This window comes from Dermacentor silvarum, chromosome 3, assembly GCF_013339745.2.
Source record: "Dermacentor silvarum isolate Dsil-2018 chromosome 3, BIME_Dsil_1.4, whole genome shotgun sequence".
In the NCBI taxonomy this organism is placed as follows: Eukaryota; Metazoa; Arthropoda; class Arachnida; order Ixodida; family Ixodidae; genus Dermacentor; species Dermacentor silvarum.
The window spans coordinates 116825756-116850003 of record NC_051156.1 but is presented as its reverse complement, the minus strand read 5'-3'; the positions used below and the strand labels follow the sequence as shown (position 1 = coordinate 116850003).

Sequence of the window (24248 nt, the reverse complement as noted above, 5' to 3'; positions counted from 1 at the left end):
CACGTTTCCGTTATCATGATAGCATCAAACCGGAAACCAAGCTGTGCAAAAAATATTTCGATAGATGCGTGCTTATTATTTGTGGATTGAGCGTTCATAAGAAAAAACTTTAGCCCGGATAGGTACTCATTCTTCACATGGTTTTGTAGTTCATCAGGTGTGATCGCCATGATGATGGAGCAACTATTTAACCGCGGTGAGATCGACCTTAAGTAATAGATGCCAGGTCGTTCTTAGACCGGAATGCGATAGCTCGGTCACCCTCTTTCCGCCTTACAAGTACTTTGCCGTTATTGAAAGAAACAAAAGAAAATTTCCTCTCATGAGCCCACTGCTTAGTTTCCCACAGAAGACATCTTGCCTGCTTTGTTAAGTTTTCTTGAATGTAAACCGTAGAGTCCTGTGACCTCAGTTGCCTGCGCCTCTCGAGCCACTTATTCCGAACTGATTGCCGGCAAAAACGGACAATGATGCCGGGTACCCTGTCCGACCTCGCCGGCAAACGATGCATGGCAGTGACGTGACACTCCGCTAACGGTAGTAGCTCGAGAGTCGAAGCAACTGCATTCACCTTTTCAAGCAAGACCTCATGATCTGTTTTCGGAATGCCATGAAATTCAAGGTTAAGTTTTCTATTCTGCCATTCAAGTTCGTCGATGTCCCGTTTAAAATCTGTGAGCTCTTCATTGCACTGGCATTCCCTACCTTCCTCAATTCGGCACTTAATGTCCTTTATTTCTTTGTCATTTCGATTCAGACTAGATCTCCCACTTGAACCTGAAGTTCCGCAATGGCAACTCCATTGCCATTGCTTGCAGTCAGTTTTTGTTTCACGCCTCTGCAAAACTGGCATCGCCATTGCTTACGAGAAGACTCGCCTCTAGACCTAAATGTTTTCTCCGAAACGCCAGAGCCGCTTCCCAGATGGTATACACATGTACACTCCTGATACAGGGCGCGATCATCAACCACAACCGGAATACCACAATCAAAACAGCAATCATTCTGATTTCGACTCATTCTCAGCAATACAATGAGCAGTAGAGCAGCAGCAGAGAGACTAACATACGCTAAACAAGAGTGGCAAGCAAAAAGCAACAGACCTGCGCGGAAATGGCAAGGTGCCTCAGGGTTATTGACAGTCCGTGCTGCCGCCGCTGCTGCTGCCAAACAGAACTGGGCTTTGGGGTGGTGGGGCAAACATTGGAACAGAGTTCGATGATAAAGGACTTTCTTGGGTACGATGCTTCCTTAAAATGTAATAATAGCAGTCTCTGTTCCACCCATCATCTGGGCGGCTAGTATGGTGCGACCAAAGGTGTCCAAGTTCTGCATCAGGTGCTCCGAAGGTCCGCCGGCTCCCACTCCGTGGATAACCCCCCTGCAAGAGTTGCTCGGTGCGGTTATGTATGCTTTGACAATGTGCGTGGTCGCCACAAAGCAGGAGTGAGGACAAGGCACCTATTTTCTCCGCTGCTATTGAAGCTGGGTTCTTTATCACGATTATATTGCTTCGTGGCTTGATATGAAGCGAAAGACCGAGGGCTTCGTGTGGTGCGAGGCAGGCTTGTTGTCGTAAGGCATGTGAGACGTGATGAAATTTGTGTTGAGGGAGGTGCACGTCTCTCTGCGGTCGAATCACAACTGTGTGGAGCGCCGTAGTGTGCAGTGGGATGGTAAGATTCTTCTTTTTGTATGGAATTAACGTCCAGCCGTCTTCAGCAGCATTCTCGTTTTGCTGAGTGTCCATTATATTGGCTTCCTCTGTTTTGGGGGCATGCGGGGCAAGGTCCATTATCAGTGAGTGAGGCATCTCCGACTGCACGTGGGTGCATACGGCACGTGGCAGCACGTGGCAGGCAGCCGCACGCGGCGGCAAGAGGCCGGCGCCGATGGGAATGGGGCTAAGTTCCAGGATTGCGTCTCAGCTCCGGCGTTAGGCGTAGCGGCGTGGTCAGGCAAAAAACTCGCGAAATCCAGAAAATGGGCTCACTTGCGGAAGGTAGGGCATCTGGCGATTCCGTGAGCGAAGCACTATCCGAGGATGATGTCGTCGACAGGCCTAGCGTCCTCCGTAGGAGAAGGCTAACGCTGTTCAATATCGTTTACTCGTGTTTCATTCACAATACACCGTGCTGACTTTGCTCGTCTTGGTGTTGCGCCAATAATTTTTTTTTCATTTGCCAAGCTTGTGCGGTCGTCAGGCACGTTACAGGAGCCATATCAGGCTGAATATGCAGGTTTTCTTCAGTTACCCAAAAAGGAGTGGTGTTCTGTGTGGTGTGTATTTGCTTTGGTGAATTATTATAGCGGTTGGGCCAAGGGCGTGTGAATGGGTTCATGGCATGAATGCAGCACAAAGAATCGGAGGGCTGAAGGCTAGGTGGTAGATATGTTTGGTGAATTCCGATAGCATGCCAGCTTTAGAGAAATAACTCTATAGTGTTCACCTAAAGCACGAAAGTTTTCACGTTCTCAGTGGTGTTTGGCTCCTCAAGTAAAGCCGCATCTTCAGCATCTATTGTTGAAAGAATACAAATGACCGAAACGCGGAAACATTTACAAAGCAAACACAGGATTAGGAATGGTCTCCTTCATACCCACAGCCAAACACCCATGACTTAAGAAACGCGGTTCACGCCTAGCTTCTTTTTTTCCTGCTCGTCCAATGACGTGGAAGGCTTAATTATACTTCATTTCACGCACATCAGATAACGCTAGGAAGGCCAGAGGGACTTTCCTCACTGCTCGCATTTGCAACCAAAATTAACCCGTCACATATGAGACATGGGCACCCGCCATGCAATTAGGTCTTTCAGATATTAAAATAAATTCTGGAGTTTACGTGCCAAAACCTTGATATCATGATGAAGCACTCCGTAGTGGGGGACTCTGGATAAATTTTGCGGTTCAGTAACCCAACCTGGGGTTAACCCACCTGGGGTTCATTAACGTCACTTTCACGTATCAACTATTAGATCTTATAGTACGACACATCAAGTCACATACTTTCATGTCGCAAAATATGACGTCCTGTATATATAGTACTTGAAGCCGTCGCAAATATGGCCTACTTACCATAGAGCTGCTGTTCATCACACACCGAGTGGAGTAACACAATTATGTGACCAGCTTGGGCTCGCGCAAGCTGATCACCACTTGCGTTCATGTTCATAACAAAATACGTGGCTACTGGAAGCGCAAATCACTCAAATAATGCGTGATTTGACAAAATCTAACGTCAACAAGTTGCGGTTGCAATATAATCAGTAAGTGGATATGCTGAAGAAAGCGTCGCGGATCAAATACAGTTGCACAACGAAAGGCGCGGAGTGAGACATCCAGGACCGCACTACTCACGTAGCTACTCCAGCGTTTCCTGCTAAGCACGATAAGTAAAAGCAGGCTCGTCGCTCTAGTGCTTGCACCGAGGAATTGGCACATTGGGTGCAAGTCCTTTCCCTGCCCAGACATTGTCCCTTTCTAAATAAAAAAAAGCGAAAAAGCGTACTTTGGTACATTTCTACTCGGTGCATCAACCACACCCTTTTGTGCTCTTCTTACGGCATATAAGATTGATAACAATGTACCGAGCAGCTACCTGCGTGAATGTGTCCACGTGGTTTCTATACATTAGCAACGCTGATACTTCCATTTGAACTTGAACCAAATGTTGGTTGTGTTATTGCTATTAGGGCTTTAAGTAAATAGCACTTTTTTTATAGAGTAAGAGCCGACCTGCAAGTTTCTGCAGTTAACTTGCATATGTGTTGCTACCTCCTTGGAAATTTTCGTGATAGCTAATGACACTCTCTATTATTGCTTGTCCTGTTCCGAATTGAAGCATAAGCACATTGCTGTTGGCCAGTACTCAAATGGCATTAGGATAAAGTTTATAAAAATATTTATTGAATATTTAAATTTAAATGTGCTATTGAAAGTTATGGGTGCGAGTAATCGCCTAATATTTTATTAGACTATTAACAAAAATGGTAGGTTGAACACAATTACAAGTTGCATGACAATGAAATATATTGAAATAAACAATTTAGATCTATTATAAGTTTAAGAACACTTTCACTAAAATTACTATGATTGTCGTTTTGTTTCAGAGATAAGATTATATATGGCAATAAAAGCGCCCCAAGGGATTGAATTCCCAGCCATATTAAGAGAGACCAAGCAGGGGAAACAAAAGTTTATACCATTATTTTGTGTATAAAATCGCCTGTAGAACAAAAATCAGCTATAGACTGAGCTTTATTGCTGAAATGATAAACAGGGGACACCACCAGGCCAGACCTGAACAAACAAATATCTGCCGGCAGAATGCGTCAGTAAAGGTTTCAGCAAAAGATCAGTCAGTAAAAGATCAAATTGCCTTGATGCACACCTATCACTATTCCAAAAGGAACAGATATGAAGAAACTTAACAGACAACGAGACAGTATTTTTAGCCGAACCTTGCCAGACAATTATAACGAAGAAAAATTCCGCAGTGGGCTAGTTGGTTAAATGTAATGAAAACTGTTGTTCAAACCGACGAAGAGAAAGGAATTAAGCGAGAACACAACACACGAAACGCGAGCGCAAAGTATCAACTGTTTTTTTTTTTCAGAAAAACGAGGCACGCATATAGCCCACTCGATAGTTATGAGTTTCTTCTTTTCAACTGTTAAGCATATTCATTCTCGTCTTGAGGAAGATTGTGATACTTGTTTTTGTTCTATGATCCAGTATTATTCCGCCATCCTTCCTTAAGATTTCACTTATGCAACTAAACGAAGAATTCCTCCTTAGTGCGAAGTTCAACCAGGAGTGTACCTCATCGTAGCAGAAATCAGAAAAAAATTTGCCATCTCCTGCTCCTAAACAACTATGTCAGTTCCTTTCCTTTTGCAAAGTAAGTGCACCGAACAAGGTCAAATCAATACTGATAGCTGAATGACCCTGCAGGAATTGGCCAGAGCCATCCTGTTTTCCAGCGAGGTCCACCACCGTCAATTCCCGGATGTGGCACTGGATGATATCGAAGGCTGTGGAAATTGCACAGCTTCGCGTAGCTAGTCGTCTCGCCCCTGCATGACAACCTTGAAGACGGTCCATATTTAGCGACTCGAACGCATAACGTTCGGTCTTTACTATCAGCACTGCGGCGCGATCCGAGCGAGCAACTGGTGTTCGACATAAGAGAGCTGATCCATGCTATGGACGAGCGCATCGTGCACGTCACATGTCAATGGTTGCTTAGTCACTGCGGCGTCATTGGCAACGAGCCTGCCGATGACACTACTCGGCCAGCTCTTGAGACAGCCCACAGAATTCATTACTATTACCAAGGTCAGATGCCGTTACAAATCTTCGCGCGCTTTCGCCAGTCGCTCACAATAACCATTATTGAAACATTCACTCAGGTTATGTTTTGTATCACAACTTCCTTTTGTTTTTGTTTTTATTGCATTTCCGTGCAGAGAAATGGCCTTGCTTGACTCCCCACGACCGTCACCGGATGTCCAGCGCCGGCGAGTTCCGCTGGACAGATGCTGGAGCGTACCGTTCGCCTCGTCCTTGTCCGCCTTCTTATTGGTGCATGAACAGCTCATGCTACGGCTTTTTCTACGTGCTCTTCACGCAAAAGTACGGGATCACACACGGTCAGGCAGCCTGGCCTTCGAGTGGTTTGGTCATCGCTGCAACCCTTATGTGTAAGGCATCAGTTGCAATGTAGAAAAAATTCGCATAGCAATCCGTGCATGTCGGTAACGATCGTGTGCTTCGTGAGTAAATATTGAAATCACGTGACTGCTGCTCCCTCACCCCGAAAAGGTTTTTGTGAAGGCTCACGTTCGTATGTTCTACGCGCATTGGTTGTCTATCTTCCCCACATCGCTTCTTCCGTTCTTCCGTAATAAGACTTGCATGGAAACTTCTTGCAATAATATAGGTGAAAAAAACCCAGAAAAGTACGATTCAAACCGGCGCATGTTCAGTGCAGACCATTCTGTATAGAGTCGGTGTTACTGTATACATCATGACATGCATTACTTATTCAATAACAAATTCCTACTTAAATACCATCTTACTGCAAATAGTGCAGGCTAAACAAGCAGAACACGGGAACGCAGAAGCATCCCAAGGCGTGAGTCTGTTCTGTTCCCGAAATCCTCATACAACCAACTCCCCCACGAAGTCATTTTTGTCTTAGGTAATTTTAAGCGACTGCTTAATTTTTCACTTTATAATTTGCCCTGTTGTTTATCTTTCGGTATTTCTGTGTAGGCAATTCAACCACACGTGTTCTTGTTTAGGCACTTGCACATTTCTCAACCTTACACAGCAATACAGCTGAAAGAAGGGTAGATTGCATTTCCATATACATGCCTTCTAAAACCTACAACATTTATTTCCACGAATGCGTTCTATGTGAGGCCCTTAGCGATCTCACATGGACCAGGAAACCGACTCTGCCTTAATTCGGGGAAGCTCGCAGCATTTCTCTTCCCTTTTTCTTAATCTGAAATATAACACTCATAGCAGTAAACCAAAATTGGGTTTCTTATGTGGCAGTGACTTTATTCTTGGGAATGTTTCATCGCTTAGGAACTTTCAATGACTGAACCAATTAATTTCGGAAGCCAACCCAACTGCCATAAATTGTTTAGAATCGAATTGCAATACATTTTCAGTGTCTTCCGCCAGGGAGAAGTACCTTTCATTTTAGCTGCAAATTATTATTGACCTTGAAATCAGACTGTTTTGCTGAATGAAAAAAAATCACCAATTTCGAAGTCTTGCTGCCTCCGAAGGAGCACTTTGCGTCTTCCCAACGTTTACAACATGTATCGTTAAGCCTGGTGGGTTAGCACACCAAGTAATCAGTTTTTGCTAGTCTGTAACCTATGAAAGAACTTTTTCTTAATCAAGATTTTTGCTAATGTCGACAACGCCATGTGCCCATTGGGTTCCCGCCACAACTGAGAAGGGTAGTCAAGTGGGTGGGTGCAGGATGTGCGTAAGAATTCCTTGGGTCGCGCACGCTCTGCTACAGGCCGCAATGAGTTTGCTCTGGTACCCCTAATAGACACACCGTGTTCACCCCATACCAGGGTACTACGAACGCAGTCCTGATTTCCCCCGACTGTATATAAGGGGAATAATAATTATTATAATAATAATAAATTCTTTATTTGCAAGTTTACAGGGCACAAATATGGGCCTGCCGAAGCCAACAAATGGCTTGTGGGGCAGTTCACGGCAGCAAGGGACATGTCAGAGCATGTGCCACTGTCGGTTCACATCATGAAAATAATTGGACTAGGAAAAACACAAGAAAGAAAAAAATCAAGCATACAAAACAAGAGTAACAGACTTAACGTCTTTTCGGCTGCCTAAAGAGAAAATACGAGTTCAGAGGTCATTCAGAACACTTGGCACATATAAAGCACGAAGGCGTTCACCATATCTAGTCGGCACTCTGGGCAAAATGACATCATCTAGTGGACTGCAGTGATCGAGCAGGGACATATGGGAGGCAGAATTCATTATTCCACAGATACGTAAGAATAAAATTTTCTTTAAATAACAACCTGAACGAGGCATACCTGAGTTAAACTAATTTGTCTTGGTTCAACGCAGTTAAAGCAAGTTAAAGAAGGTTAAACCAACAGACGCTGCTTGGCGCCGTCAGCAACTACCACATCTACCATTGCACCACAAGGCAACACAGAGCTGCTCGGCGCGACAGCAGCGGCGAGCGAATTGAGCTTCATGCTGCGTCTCGCTTCAACGCGAACTAAGCGTCGAAAGCACAGATACGAATCTAGCAATATTCGGTGCACATCGTAGATCGCTTTGAAGATGTGGCCCGCGCGACCGCGCACTTTGTCCACATCGCAGATCGCTTTGAAGACATGGGCACCCACGCGGCGTACAGCAGCCACCGGTAGTGGCAGGTTAAGTCCCGGTTTTACCTTGGCTGAGCTAGAAGGTAAGATTTAAAGACCCAGGCGTTTTCTGGGTTTTTACCAGGAGTAGGAGAACTATCGCATTAAAAAAACAGACTAGAGAACCTTGGCATGTTCCGGCATCTGCCCCACGGAGGCATCGTTGATGGCTACAAGGCGAAAGCGGCAACGGCGTAAACTGTACAGGAGATACAAGCTTTGTCAAGGTTTACGTCATTTTGGATTCCATCGTAGCAAACTAAACGAAAAATAGGGAAGCAAATCATGAAGCGGGGTACGCTGTGATATTTTGTGCACTGGTGCAGCAATTCCGAGCGATCATTTTCCACCACGGCCAAAGTGGTCTCGCAAATGCTAGAGTATTCGGCCACACTGACCGACTCACCTTCCCGCGGCATCCGTTGTCCCGTCATATCATCCTCGGCTCAAGAAATGAGATTACTGTTTGCCTACACGAATTTAGGCGAGTGACGCAGCTCATTACGACAACGAACCGGTAGCTCTTTAGTGTGATAAACGCGGTAAATATTCGTTTAAACAAGCTTTAGGATAGATGAATCAAAGCTGCTGCGTTTAAATGCGTGACATTGAATTTTACTGTTGCCAATGTTACGGTTGGCAAAGTCACAAAGCGGCCGATTTCCCAGGTGAACATGGTGCATTGAACACCGTACTTAATGGTCAGAACTGGGTCTGCGTACAAAAACTGCTTGCATGGCAACACGCAGATGAAGATTAGCGTGTGGAATTTCAGCGAAGGAATGCTGCTTTGCAATTGAAAAAAAAATGCACGCGAAGGGACAAGCAACCGGTTACTGGGGCCCGCTCGTGTCTGTGCCTAACACTGGTGGCCGAAAGCCAGCGTCGCCTGACTTCAGCACAGGGTTGTCGACATAATACAAGTGTCCTGTTGAGTAAGTTGACTAATTGTAATGTGAGTCAGAATGTTGTTTTTTTTTCTAAGTTATGCGAGCCCTATAGCAACTCCTCGCGCTAACGTCGTCGTTCGGTATCTTTGCAGGCTTAGTGGTCAGCCAGCTGCAAGATAAGGTGTCCGTCTACCACATCACCCTTGCGGGAGGCTTCCTGGCTTCACTTGGTCTCGTGGCTTCCGCCTTCGCTCCAAACATTTCATGGATGACGTTTACATTCGGCGTGCTCTACGGTATGTATGCGCACATTTGTACGCTCTGCTCCTACATAGCAGAGCGAATACTGCCGAACCCTACATTAAAGCTTGGATATGTGAAAAGAGAGGGAAAGGAGCTCGGGATATGATGATGATAAGTGGTTCTTGAGGGAAAGGGAAAGGTTGGCGCTATCTTCTGCAGCCCTTGAGGGAGCACGGCTCAGCGCCAAATCTTTATTCCTATAATTCGCAGGAAGGAGGACGAGGAGGAATAACATTTATTTAGCACCTATACACGGAGCTTAAGTTCAGTCTGTGAGAGTCCACTTTTGGTCAGGCGGTCACGAGACCTTCGCGGCCGTGGCGGCTCCATCTGCCAACTCCGTAACCCAGGAAGGAATTTCTATGCGTATGCGAATATTTACATGTGTGCAAAAGTAGGTACTTATACATGTCTGATATCTCGTTGGAGCTGTGACGTTGGAGTCCAGGCGACACGCGACGACATGTCATAGCCTTGTCTCATGTGTAACAAAGAAAAAAAAATCACCGCCCCTTCCACTCCATGAATATGGTCGAACTGCGAAGCTGCGTTACACCGTGTGTTACTTCATGCAAGTCAAGCTTCGCAAGCAGTCTATATTGTAGGCCTTTGTTTCACCATTATTTCACCTCGTTTCCGCTTTTGTGTGCCTCGCGTGGTGACCACCCTTTAGGAGTGCTTTTTTGCGGTTCTCTCCGTCAGTCAGTCAGTCAAATAGCTTTATTTAAAGGCCCTGCGTTTGTGGGACGGGCAAATGGTCCCGCCTAGGTGACGGCCAGGAGCTCTTGAGCCCTGGCGACTTCCTCGGCCCGCTGGACAGCCCAAAGTTGATCGTCAAGGGCAGAGCTGAGCAACACAGTCTCCCAGCGCACGCGGAGGTGATCGCGAGAGGCTGCATCCCCATTATTGTTTTTTATGCCTCGACATTCCCATAGCATATGTTCCAGATTGACTCTACAACCACAGTTTTTGCATTTATCTGTCTTGCACATGTCTGGGTAAATGAGATGTGAGATCGCCGGGTTCGGATAAGTTCTGGTCTGTAATTGCCGCCATTCGACAGACTGCTTTTTGCTGAGCTTTTGGTGAGGCGGTGGGAAAATGCACCTTTGCAATTTGTAGTGTTGTGTGATGTCACTAAATCTGGTGTCATTAAAAAAAAAGCACGGCAGAACGCACAGAGAAACCTCACGCGAAAAAGAAAACTGACTGCGGTTCTCTCAGTCAGTTTTCTTTTTCGCGTGAGGTTTCTCTGTGCGTTCTGCCAGTGCTTTTTTTTTTTCGCGTGCAAGTTGCGCCGCCCCTTTTTTTGCGCGCCAGTAATGAGAGCAAGTGACGAGCCGGATCATGAGTCAACTCTCGCTGACGCTCGCGCTAGGCAACTTCTTCCTCAGGAGTACGCCCTACTCGTGGTCTTCTCATAGTTGTAGCTCGGATGGAATGTCCGGAACCACTAATCCAAAGTTCCATAGATAGCAACGCTAACGCCAACTCCTCTCACACCCCATTCCTCCGTTGACCTACTTTTTTCCTACAACGCCATTGGTTGGCGCGCCTCGCGCTCTCCCCCTCTAACGCGAGTATTGGACGGTGCGACTTACGTCAACCCCCTCCCCTTTCTGCACCCTCTGATAGCATTCTGACAGGGGGAAGAGAATCACTCCAACCCATTTGCTCCTATTGAGCTCTTTTCCTCTCCTCTCCCGCTAGGTCACGTGGCCCTTTTTTAGCGAACTCTGACAACGACGGCACAGGGTCCGCATAACCACCTCCGCTGTAAAAGAAGGTCTTTAATGCATCCTGGATGTATACGCCAGGATACGCGCCTCGCAGGCTACTCTAGCTGAGAAATAATGGCGAGAAAAGAAATGACACACAAAAACCACGTCACAGATGCACAGCATATACAAAACACATCAGAACATGCAGCATACAAGATAATAAAAATACATTCATTTATTTTTCTTTGCTTAAGAACCCACGCGGGGCTATTACATAAGGGGTGAGTTTGTGCAGATTGCATAATTGCCACGATGATCTATAGTGTAAAGTTATTTGCTAGGCTTTGCATGACGCTTGAAGGGCAGGTGACAGCAGCAACGTATTGAGAAAGGCCGTTCCAGTCTTTGGCTCCTTTGAGAAAAAATGAAGCAGAAATGTTTTATTACAGGCGCGTGGGCGAGAAACTTGTAGTTCATGACCAGTGTGACGAGATATGTGAGCTGCAGGAATGATGTAAGGCGCGCGATTAAGTGGTTGGTGAAAAACTTATGAAATAGAACCAGTGTTGCAACGCGCCGACGGAAAGGTAGGGGTGATAAGTTGCAGCGGGCTTTCAGGAATCAAACGCTGATGTCATATGAATACAAACCATGAAGGAAAAGCTTTTTTTCGCTTGGTTTGCCACGTTTCATAAGGTCAATATGAAACTAAATTTAAGCATGCAGGCCCATTTCATGGCGATGCTGACATAGTCACTTATAAAATTTCTTGCCTATAATCCATCTTTCATAGTATTCAGCTTGATCATTGTTTAATTTCGAATTTTGTGAGCACAATATTCGCATCTCATCTGCCTCATCTGTGCATATCATCATCACGACCCCGAGCCACAACTTTGTCGTCCTGGCGCGGAATCTTTGAGAATACAGGAGTTCCTCAGACTATATATTTAGGTAAATTTTCGCGAACTGTCTTTGCCTCAGGGCACGGCCAAAGTAGATGGCGGGCATTCCGCTGCAGACGCAGGAGGGGAGCACTTCGGAAACTGGAGAATGTCTTCGTATGGTTGACCAAAAGCACAAGTGATGGCTGGTTGTTAAATTTCGGCACGATTTCGGATGTTTGTGATACATACTTCGGGTGGGTTCAAGGTCGGGGATGCGTACTCTAACTCAGCTCTGACTAATGATTTATACGCCCGTAATTTTACATGTTTCGGTGTGTTAGCAAATTGCGTTTTACGATCTTTTATTAGCTGATGACGTGATTTTAGCAACGTGTGCATTCCAAGAGAGAATTGTTCGTTAGAGTCACTGCGTGGTATTTATAACTACTAAGCGATTCAAAAGGTAAATGAGCAATATTCTAAGAGATGTTAAGCGGGTTTATACGCGGAGTGAAGGAAACAAAATTGCATTTATTAGCATTCAAGGAACATTAGCCAGTCATCGCACCATTGTAGGATGTTGTGGAGCTCGCGGAGCAATATGGGGGCAGGTCATTAATGTATATTAGCGACAGGAGACGATCAACGACAGAACCATTAGTTACGCCTGATAACACTTGAGGTTGGCTAGAAAAGCGATTGTTTATGAATACTTTTTGTAAGGATACGGGTACCTGCGCGGTGCCGGACGCCCAGGCTGCGCAGGTCGTAAGTATTTAGCCGGTTTGTGTTTGTGTTGTATATACAAAGCGAATATTATGGCGTTGTCTTCTGATGTGAATAAGCTGCAAGACCACATTAAGTGGGCTAAGTCCTCCGGTACGTGGCACGCAAGGTACAGAAGGGATATTAGCCGTTTAATAATAAATGAGTAGTATATTGTACTCACGAAATTTCGCCGAATACGGTGTAGACGAGCCCACTCACACCTGCCAAGGCCACCGGGATGCGGAATATGGTGACTAAGAGCGAGGTCATAGACAGGATGCAGAGCTTATGACAGTAGGAATCACTAGCTTGTGGTTTTGAGGATCCCCACCTACATAACTAAATGTACGTTAAATAAATATGTTTCGCCCTCTCTGGAGAAGTTCTCTCTGGACGCGTCTAGACGACAAGGCAGGGAGAAGCCTATTAACTATTAACTTGCGCTATTAACTTGCTGGACAAAAAACCCTTTTACCTACCTACTTAGCCCCTCTATATTTGCACTTCTCCTACGAACTACGTTCCACATTCTGAACTTCAGTTGCCACGACGGAATAGTATGCGAAAACAGTTTTTATTCATCTTTTTATCCGGCTGGTTCATTTTCGGAATGACAGAAACCATGTCCGTTCTGATGCCGTCCAAGTGGTAGATGCCATACCCACTGTACTAATAACGAAAATAAACAACATACTTTGATTACATTTGTGTATATTATTACCGTGCAATTTTAAGGTATTTTGCATGGACACTCGCGGTACTGTACACAACAGCGTATGTACGAAAACAATGTTTTTTATGTTTTTTTTTACTCTTGCACACACTTTTAGAAGAAGCGCACCCCATCCTCCACCTGTAGGCGCGCCCCACGCACGCTGTGCCGGTGAGATGACGCAACAACTGATGAAGAGCGAGCACTCACGGCTAGCTTGTGATGAGAACTAGGTGAGCGCTATCGCGGACATTCGTTCTGACTATTCTCGCAGTCCCCGGTAAAATATAGCTGCCGTCCACAACAGCTGAAAATCCTGGTGTATGTTAAGCTCGAGATGAAGCGGAGTTATCTCCTGGCGACTCCACTCGACTTTGCGCTTAGATTTAACGTGGGCGGAAGCATCAACCGGTTAGCAGTCGAGATATGCAAGAGACGTTATAGGACGCCGGAATAATTTTGACCACCTCGGGATCTTTAGTTTGCCCCTAATGCACGGGACATGAGCGTTCTTGCATTTTCACTCCTCGAAATGCGGCCGCCGCAGTCGGCATTTGATCCCACGCCCTCGTGCTAGTCGCGCAACACAATAGCCGCTGAGCCACCACGGTGGGTTTTCACGAAGAGAAAAAGGGTTAAGGAGACATATAAAAAATGCTAGAATGAAAAGCATATATAGGGTGTCCCACGTCTCTTGAGCCAAACTTTAAAAATATGCGAATGTGACGTAGCTGTACAGAAACAAGGTAATGTTGTTTGGCGTCGCTTAGAAATACTCCGATTATTTTTTTGCATTACGCCTAATTAGATCATTATTCCTTATTAATTAATCAATTTCTCAATTATTGTAATTAGATTAAAAGTGTCAATAAGAAGATTGTACAGCAACATGAAAAACTCCCGATACAAGTTTCTCTGGCTCAATACATGCTACACAAAAGTGTTTTTCCGAGTGTCAAAGATGCCCGCAAATACACGCAAACTGCCACATGCGGCCAGTTGCGCGGCAGTTTCGATGCTATCCCGAGCCTCTGTCAGTGTGGTAGCGCCATCAAGTTAAGGCACCTCCAAACGCATCATTTTAGACGCCGTAAATTTTACATAAGCATTTTTTAAACAGCCATCCGATCTTTCTGAAAGCTATACGGAATGAACTTAAAAGGTTGTCCGTGCCTACGTGCTAAGTGTAAGTGCTTGCTTTTGGATAATATTGTTACGGGTTATTCTGTTAAGAGAGGGTAGGTTCCGTGATCGCTTGGCCAAAGTCCTTTTCTTCCACACCCCTTATCTGTGTCCCACTGCAGCTTATGGAACATACCCAAATATCACAAGACTTTCACGCTTGTAACACCTCCCCCCGCGCAGACGAAGCCCACCGGGCAAGTCAAACAGTATCTCGAGAGGTAAAGGGCTTCAAGCGGGCAACATGAGTCACTTCAGTCTTTGAAGAGCGTCGACCACTTGAATCGAGGCGCGCTATACGGTAATTCAATTCGCTTATACGCTCTAGAACAACATAAGCTCGAACATAGTGGGCCAGTGGTTTTTGCACAACCAACGTTTTCTTGTTGGCTTCCATAGCCACACTAAGTCGCCTGGATCATATGTGACGTGTCGGCGTCGGCGGTCGTAACGTGCCTTCGAGCGATCTTGTGAAGCAAGAGTGCGCAAATAAGCAAGGCGTCGGGCTTCTTCTGCACGACAGATTGTCTCAGATATACAGGCATCATAGTGGTTCATAAATGGGAAAATCGTATCAAGGGTATAACGTGGCGGCCGGGCGTAAAGGAGAAAGAACGGGCTGTAGCCGGTAGTTTCGTGCTGGGCGGTGTTAAAGGCATAAGTAACGAAAGGTAGAACGCTGTCCCAGTTCTTGTGATCTGTTGAGATGTACATGGACAACATGTACGTGAAAGTTCTGTTGCTGCGTTCCGTAAGGCCGTTTGTTTGGGGATGGTACGGCGTAGAGTGTTGAAAACTTGAACAACATGACGAAGCATCTCTTCCACGACATCTGCAGTGAACTGTCGCCCACGATCGCTAATAACGACTTTAGGAGGCCCGTGTCGGTGAATGATAAATCGTAGCAAGAAAAGGCACACGTCGGCTGCAGTAGCCGATGGTATTGCAGCCGTCTTACAGTAGCGTGTCAGGTGGTCAGTGCACACAACGATCCAACGATTTCCGTTAGAGGACCGTGGAAACGGGCCGAGAAGGTCGACGCCGACTTGTTCGAATGGTGCCCTTGGGAGTGGAACAGGGTGTAGTCTACCAGAAGGAGTGCTGGTGGGACGCTTGCGACGTTGGCATTCGTGGCAGCTAGACACGTACTGCCACGTCATTTGATGCATATTAGGCCAGTAAAGTATTTCTTGAAGACGGTAAAGCGTTCTAGCCGCTCCCAAATGACCGGAGGTTGGGTCATGATGCATAGCCCGCAAGATGGAAGTGCGAAGACTATTTGGGACCGCGAAGAGATATCGTGAGCCTGTGGTAGAATAGTTCTTCTTATATAGGAGCCCATCACGTGTGCAAAAGCGATTGGCTGTTGATTTCTTGTTGGCAACCAGTAGTTGCTTTAAAATGTCGTCATTTTGCTGCTCAGTCTTAAAGGTATTTAGAATGCGAAAGCACCCGTGTACTTAGATTTAGGTGCACGTTTAAGAACCCCAGGTGGTCGAAATTTCCAGAGTCCCCCACTACGGCGTGCCTCATAATCAGATCGTGGTTTTGGCACGTAAAACCCCATAATTTCTTAAACGTATTTAGATTAGGAAATGCAGGCTCCAAGGATGCGATGTAGTGGTCGAAGTTGTCAGCGTCACAGTCCGTAGTGGGAAGTGGTAACCGCGAGAGGCAGTCTGCGTCGCCATGCCGTCGACCGCTTTTATAGGAAATGGTGAAGTCGTACTCCTGTAGACGGAGGGTCCAACGTGCAAGCCTACCAGATGGATCACGCAGATTGACAAGCCATCAAAAAGAGTGATGGTCTGTGATGGTTGTGAAAGGGCGTCCGTACAGGTGTGACTGAAAGCGCTGTACTGCGAAAATCACTGCGAGACATTCCTGTTCCGTGTCGGTGTAATTGCACTCGGGCTTGCTTAGAGAGCGACTCGCGTGCGCTATGACGCGTTCTTTGGTGTCGAAGCGTTGAATAAGGACAGCGCCAACACCAATACTGCTAGCATCCGTGTGTAGTTCTCTTGGAGCCGCAGGGTCGAAGTGTTTGAGAACGGGGTGCACTGGGGCGTCAAAGGGAACTTCAGTTCACGAAAAGCAGACTCACGTTCTGGGGTCCAGTCAAATTGAACGCCTTTCAGAAGCAGACACGTCAGTGGATGCGCGATGTGAGCAAATCCGGGAATAAACCGACGGAAGTATTGAGCAAAGGCCCAAGAAGCTTCGCAGCTCTTTTGCTGAGCGAGGTTGTGGAAAGGCTTGAACTACAGCCGTTTTCGCTGGATCAGGTCTTATGCCCTCTTTGTCCACTAGGTGGCCTAGAACCAGCGTTTGATGTTCGCCAAAGCGACATTTCTAGGAGTTTAATATCAAGTGTGCTTTGCCTAGGCACTCCAGCACATGCAAGATTGAGGCGTGTGTTGTGTTCGCAAAATGTGCATCCCAAAATTACGACATCATCTAATTAACACATGCAGACTTCCCACTTCAAACCACGCAGAATGTGGTCCATGAATCGATCAAAAGTTGCGGGCGCGTTACACAGTCCTAAGGGCATCACACTAAATTCGAAAAGTCCGTCTGGTGTAACGAATGCTGTTTTTTCCTTGTCTGCCTTGTGCATCGGAATCTGCCAGTATCCGGACCGCAAGGCTACACTCGAAAAGTATCAGGCCGCAGAAAGGCAATCTATAGCATCATCAATCCCTGGCGAAGGGTATACGTCTTTCTTGGTAACGGCGTTGAGGCGGCGGTAATCAACGCAAAATCGCCATGTTCCATCTCTTTTTTCTAACTAGAATTACTGGGGCTGCCCACGGACTACTCGACTCTTGGATAACGTTTTTCTTTAGCATCTCACGGACTTGGTCATTGATCACCTTGCGCTCCGAAGGGGACACCCGGTATGGCTTTTGTCTCAGAGGCTGGTGAGATCCTGTGTCTATGCGGTGTTGTACACGAGAAGAGAGAAAGGATGGTGGAGCCTCTTGCTCGGAAAAGTCGAACACCGTGAAGTGCCTTTATACAATGTTCGCGAGCTCCTGACGTTCGTTAGTATTGAGCCATTTGTTTACCATAGCCATTATGGAAGTGTCCGTCGCGCATGCAGCTGAATGGGACTCATCCGTGGCATCGGGGCCTTCTGCGAGGATGGCGAGCGCCAACACTTGATGTTCACGAATAGCTGCAAGTTTCAGACCCTCTGGTAGTATTGTGGGTTCATTGGAGCAATTTATCGTCCATAAAACAGTACGCCCGTTAATAACCGACAGCGTGCAATAGGGGACCAGAACATTCTTCTTAATGCAACTAAGGGGAAAGGGCTCTACGGTAGCATCAAATGTTCTGTCGGTTGGAGGAGAACAGGCTTCTGGGACACATTTGGCAGACAACGGCGGCACGACGGTATCCGCAGACACACAAGGGCACTTTCACTTTCGTAACACGGCGGGTGATCCAAAAATACGGCCGGAAGGCTCGAATCTACAGTTATTTCACCCGTTCGGCAATCAACATTGGCACCACACAGCTTCAGAAAATCGAGGCCCAGAATTACGTCCTGCGTAGCATGAGGTAAAACTACGAACTCCGCGTTGTATGTTTCACTGCCCAAGCTAACTTTCACACTGCACAGACCTACAGGGTATAATAGTTCTCCACTCAGTCCACGAAACATATCGGCACGGTCCCATGAAAACAGCACTTTTCATCCTAGCAGGCGTTTGAATTCGAGACTCATTACTGAAACGGTCGCTCCTGTGTCCACTAAGGCCATTGTTCACACGCCGTCTACACGCACACACACCTTATTTTTAAACATGCCAATTGGCGGAGGTATTTCTGTCAAAATCGAAGACTGACTAGTTTTCCGGCGAAGGCGACGGGTAGCGGCGCCGGGGAGACGGTGACCGATGTACACAAGGAGCAGGCGGTGGTGTCAAGCTACGATCGGAGGCAGGGGAACGGTTTCGCAGTGTTCCCGGGGTCTCGTTGGAGATACGGCTTGGATAGGTGTACGCACGGCCAACGCGTTACTGGCCAGGTATTGTTGATCGGTCATACCTCGGCGGCTTGCGGCGTGGTGGGGCCGCGTTACAGTACCTGGCAATGTGACCCTCGACACCACAGTTGTAGCACAAGGAAGGAGGGCGATCGACAAAATGTCGCTCAAAGCACTCAGCCGGCAGAGGTCGTCAAACTGGGTACATCATGTCAGTACGCTGAACAGGAGCTGTACGCCACTGTGCACCACGGTTGGGTTGAAAATGTTGCCCATATCGCTGTCCTGACGGACACGTCTCCGGATGTGCCCACGTAGTTACCGCCACATCGACGTCCGTGACACACACAGACGGTGGAAAAGTAGCGCATGGTGCTGCGAGCGCTGAGTGAGATATTGTGTACGTAGCTGGCGGTTGAACTGTGTTGTACATTAATTCATTTTGTTGCCGCAGTTCTTCGCGTACTATTTCCCGGATAGTAGAGTCAAGGTCGCTGGACGGGCTGGTATCGACGCTGGCGACAGTGGTCACGTTTGCCAGTCGTCCAAATTTGGGTGCGATACGACGGGTCCTCAACGTCTAAAATGTGCTGCAGTGACGCAAGACATCTGAGGCGGAGGTGAGGTCTTCGTTGCATATCAGGAAATTGTAGACGTCTTCCGCGATACCTTTCAAAAGATGTCCGACTCGGTCTTCTTCATACATCCGCGGTTTTACGATCTTGCACAGCTTGACCACCTCTTCTATATAAGTAGTACATGTCTCTCACAGACTTTAAGCTCTTTGGGCAAGCGTTTGCTCCGCACGTTTGCTTTTTGCATCAGAGTCGCCAAAACATTTTCCTACTTCCTCAACAAACCGTTCCCATTTTGTTAAAGGCTCTTCGTGATTCTCGAACCACATCAGTGTGGTTTCTCTCATAAATAGGACGACGTTGTCAAGCTTGGTGACTGAGTTCCAGTTGTTATATCGACTCACCCGATTGTAGTGCGTAAGCCACTCGTCCACGTCTTCTGCCGCTCTTCCCGCGAACGAGCGTGGTTCCATGTAATGTTGTGTGGGTGCAACTGCCGTTGACCCTCGCGCGGTTGTAACTGGCGCTGGGTCTGGTCCTCCGTGCTGTGGCATGATGACTGTTGTCGGCGAGAGACCGGAAAGGCGGCGACTCCGGCGAAATTCAAGCGCTTGGGACTCCGTGGTACGTCGACGTCGTGTACCCAGCACCTCAACCACTTTGTTACGGGTTATTCTGTTAAGAGAAGGTTTATTAGGACATCACGTAACCTACGGTCTTGAGCACCAGCCTATGTTGATGATGATTATGATGATGACGATATCATCTTTGGCGCATACCCACTCACGGGGATCAGCCTAGGTTCCGTGATCGCTTGGCCCAACGTCCTTTTCTTCCACACCCCTTATCTGTGTCCCACTACAGCTTATGGCAGAACCCAAATAACACAAGACTCACGCTAGTAACAATATTTTGAATATTTTTGTGCTACAAAAATGAGTCGTAGCAACATAGTGACGCCCTTGCGGTTTCCGCTTCTTTCGCCCAACGTTTCCTCTAGAATCAGTATATTAACTCTATGCCATAGATTGTCTATGGCCTGCAATGCCGCCCACCGCGCCACCGTCGCAGCGAGCCTCTCTGCGCTGCCGCCCGCCGCACCACCTGGCCTTCGCGGAATGAAGGGCATTCCTCCATGGGGCGAGCGTACTCGGCAGCTGAGCCGCGCCGTATCCTCCATTCAAAAGGAGTGGTTTTCTGCTAGAGTGCACTAGACAATGGTCGAGTGGGCCCAACGGGGGTGCGACTGTTTTCACAACAAATCCGTGTAGGGGTGGGGTCTCACCTCGATGACGTCTGACCATTTTATTTTTATTGCGATAGCAATTATATGGAAACTCCAAAGCAGATTTCTGCCGTCGGCGTCGCCATCGCCGTCGCCGTCGCCGTGAGGTTCCGTATGACGTCAATGGAGATGAAATCGTCGCCGCGCGCCGCCGAACGCTGTATGTGCGAGTGAAAGGGCGCGAGGGACGCGCGCTTTCACGGGGAGTGAACGCACGGCGGAGAACAAACACGCGTTCTGTGCCGTGCTCCCTTAAGGGCTGCAGAAGTAGGCGACTCTTTCCTCCTTTACCATCACCATATATGTAGAGCAAACGCGCCTTCTTCTGACGCACGAAAGGCCGTGGGGGGAGGGGGAGGGAAGGGAGGCGATGTTTAGCTGCGGCACCAAGTGCCTATTTATATCAGAGGCTCCGGCAGCAGTCACCAACGCCGCACGCATTTTGTGCGAACGCGGGCAAAACGCCGACGGCGTCGACAACAGTTCTGCGTGTTGCCGGTGCTGCTGCATGTCCAAGTTTATACAGCTGATAAAGCTACTATCATTACTCCGTATAGCTCTCTACAAATTTGCTATCGCAATTAATGCTTCGCCTTTCAGGTGAAATTGCGACAACTTTTTTTTCTTCCTCTGTGTTTGGCGGCGTGGGACGAAGAAAAGAACACGCTGGGCTGTTGGTGACTAGGCACAACTGTGGCAGCTGTTAAGGGCTCGATGGTATTCCTAATAAACGCATCACTGTTTTGATGATCCATATATAATCTCACTATCAGGGAGGGAGCAGTCTTCCTGGCTGGAGCAGTATTCTTTACGACCACCGCTTCGCGTCGGCGCCCGGCACCGCGGCTTCAGCCGCGGCACCGGGGCAGATCCGACCGCGCCGCCAAACAGAGAGGAAAATACAGAAAATGGTGATATTAAGAAGGAAGATGAAATTCTTGACGAGGCGGGATTCGAGCCAGCGTACCCTCGCTCCCAAAGCGAGCGTCGTAACCACAGCCACTTATTTTTTTTCTTTTATGGCATGAAAATAATAGGCCCTAAAGCCACGCTTTCGGAGTATGCATTCATGCGAGCCACATGATTGCGTTCGAGCGTCGTCGTCTTCGTCGAGAAAAAAGAAAAAGTTGTCGCAGTTTCACCCGAAAGGCGAAGCATCAATTGCGATAGCAACTTAGTAGAGAGCTATACGGAGTAAACCCGCCGTGGTTGCTCAGTGGCTATGGTGTTGGGCTGCTGAGCACGAGGTCGCGGGATCGAATCCCGGCCACGGCGGCCGCATTTCGATGGGGGCGAAATGCGAAAACACCCGTGTACTTAGATTTAGGTGCACGTTAAAGAACCCCAGGTGGTCCAAATTTCCGGAGTCCCCCACTACGGCGTGCCTCATAATCAGAACTGGTTTTGGCACGTAAAACCCCATAATTTTTTATACGGAGTAAGGATAGTAGTTTTATCCGCTGTACAAACTTTGACATGCAGCAGCACCGGCAACACACAGCACTGTTGTCGACGCCGTCGGCGTTTTGCCCGCGTTCGCACAAAATGCGTGCGGCGTTGGTGACTGTTGCCGGAGCCTCTCATATAAATAGGCACCTGGTGCCGCAGCTAAACGTCGCCTCCCTTCCCTCCCCCCACGGCCTTTCGTGCGTCAGAAGAAGGCGCGTTTGCTCTACATATATGGTGATTGTAAAGGAGGAAAGAGACGCCTACTTCTGCAGCCCTTAAGGGAGCACGGCACAGAACGCGCGTTTGTTCTCCGCCGTGCGTTCACTCCCCGTGAAAGCGCGCGTCCCTCGCGCCCTTTCACTCGCACATACAGCGTTCGGCGGCGCGCGGCGCCGATTTCATCTCCATTGACGTCATACGGAACCTCACGGCGACGGCGACGGCGACGGCAACGGCGACGGCGACGCCGACGGCAGAAATCTGCTTTGGAGTGTCCATATAATTGCTATCGCAATAAAATGATCATACGTCATCCAGTCGACGCCCCGCCCCGCCCCTGCACGGATTTGTTGTGAAAACAGTCGCACCCGCCGAACGGCGCTCTCCCGCTGAGGAGCCGCGTGTGGAAAAATTGCGCGAGGGCGCTGGGAGATAACTGGATTGGGGCGGAGACGCGCTCCGCAGCATATTCAACGTACTTTCCCTGCGCGTGCCGAGGCCCATTGCGCATAGTACTCTCTTAAAATAGTGCTTTATTTCAACCGCAAATTTACGTTTACACCATTTTGTCAAAGATATATATTTCAGGCATGGATTATACAACTCGACGTCTTCAATTTTGCTGTCGTTGTCAAGCGCGTCGTCTCCTAGCGAGCGCGCGTTCGATACGCGAACGCTGGCGGACGCCCAGTTTTTCTCGCAGAACGTCTGTGCAGTACATTTTTTTTTTTTGCTTTAGTTGCTTTGGTGCACCCATGACTCCTGACAGCCAGTACCAAGTGTAGTTTTAGCCAGGTGAACTGCTGTGTTCACCACTATCTTCTAAAAGTAACTGCTTTCTCTGCAACATGAAGCTACGTAAGAAAATTTTATTATTGATATCGGGTCATTTCATGCGCGCTTCTTGTTGGTGGATATTGATCAGGGACAATGATCGAAGAAAACAATATTAGAGTGAAATAAAGCAGATTTATTAAGTGCGTGGCGCGAAGAATGCCAAATGTATTTCTAGATAAATAAATCAAAGGGTACATAGACATATATATTCATGATGTAAGGGGGAAAATACCAAACATTCGAAATGCACTAAATGAAAGTGAGAACTCCGGACTGGAATAAGCGCACGTGTTTGCAGTAACAAACGCAACTATTAGTGAATACTGCACATTAAACTGTCAGTCGTAGAAATAATATTCATAGCAGGCAAAACCGTCTTATCTATATATATATATATATATATATGTGTGTGTGTGTGTGTGTGTGTGTGTGTGTGTGTGTGTGTGTGTGTGTGTGTGTGTGTGTGTGTGTGTGTGTGTGTGTGTGTGTGTGTGTGTGTGTGTGTGTGTGTGTGTGTGTGTGTGTGTGCTGTTGATGTACTGCTGTACTGTACGACGCCGGATAGCCGTTTCCGTTCGAATGTAATGCATAACAGCACCATTAAAGTCTCGAAGCTGAGTGACCGATGCAAGTGAGGACTGTTGTTCCGAATGATTGTGCTGCCGGAGAGTCGTGGCTTTTGCGCAGAGGCGCAGTTCCTGATAGAATTACCGCACGGTTGTTAATAAGTCCGGCTTAACAATTTTCTAGCTGTCATTCAATATAAACGCCTCGTTTTAGGGCAGCCTGTAAATCTGATAACTTGATTCCGACAAGGAAAACTTTTTTTGAGTCTCAACATGTTTGCAACCCATTAAAACTGGGTGCCCCATGTGGTACCACGCTTATCTTCGCTAACAAACGCAACAGATCTGCACATATCTCTACATGTATGTGAGACCTGCGGTTCCTTTACTCGTTTTATTATGGTCGTTATGATAGTACACCGGGCAACTGAAAGCAGCCGTTCATAATATATACAAGCTGCTGAGTTGAGTGGTCATACACTTCGGAACGGCATTACATTTATGTAAGAAATGCAGGATAAGCGTAACATGTTTTTCTGGGAAATCAGACTCGAGAATAATTTATTTTGTTTACACCCTTAGAAAAAAACCGAAGAACGCAGCCACTTGCTTTTTTTTCTTTTAATGTAAACAAATTTTTCGGTTTTACGTGGCAAAACCACGATATGATTATGAGGCACCCTGTTTAGTTTTCACCACCTAGGGTTCGTTAAGGTGCACCTAAATAGAAGTACACGAGTGTTTTTCCATTTCGCTCCCGTCGAATTCCGCGACCTAGATTGAAAGCGCGAGCTTCAGTTAAGCAGCGCAACGCCGTATCCACTATATAGCCACTAATTAGGCTACCGCGCTGGCTTTCTTTCTTTTCTTTTCTTTTCTTTTTTGAAGTATCGACTGTAAAAATATTTGCACGT

The 24248-nt window shown here is 47.3% G+C and overlaps 1 protein-coding gene across 1 annotated transcript in view; it reads left to right on the top strand.

Annotated features, from left to right (window-relative positions):
• Positions 1–24248, top strand: part of LOC119443984 (monocarboxylate transporter 12-B-like) — a 90763-nt gene that overhangs the window by 55425 nt on the left and 11090 nt on the right. Inside the window, exons 2-3 of the mRNA XM_037708530.2 lie at positions 5472–5705; positions 8986–9129. Coding sequence (XP_037564458.2) covers positions 5510–5705; positions 8986–9129 — 340 coding nt within the window. The 5' untranslated portion in view covers positions 5472–5509. The remainder of the gene's footprint in view (positions 1–5471; positions 5706–8985; positions 9130–24248) is intronic.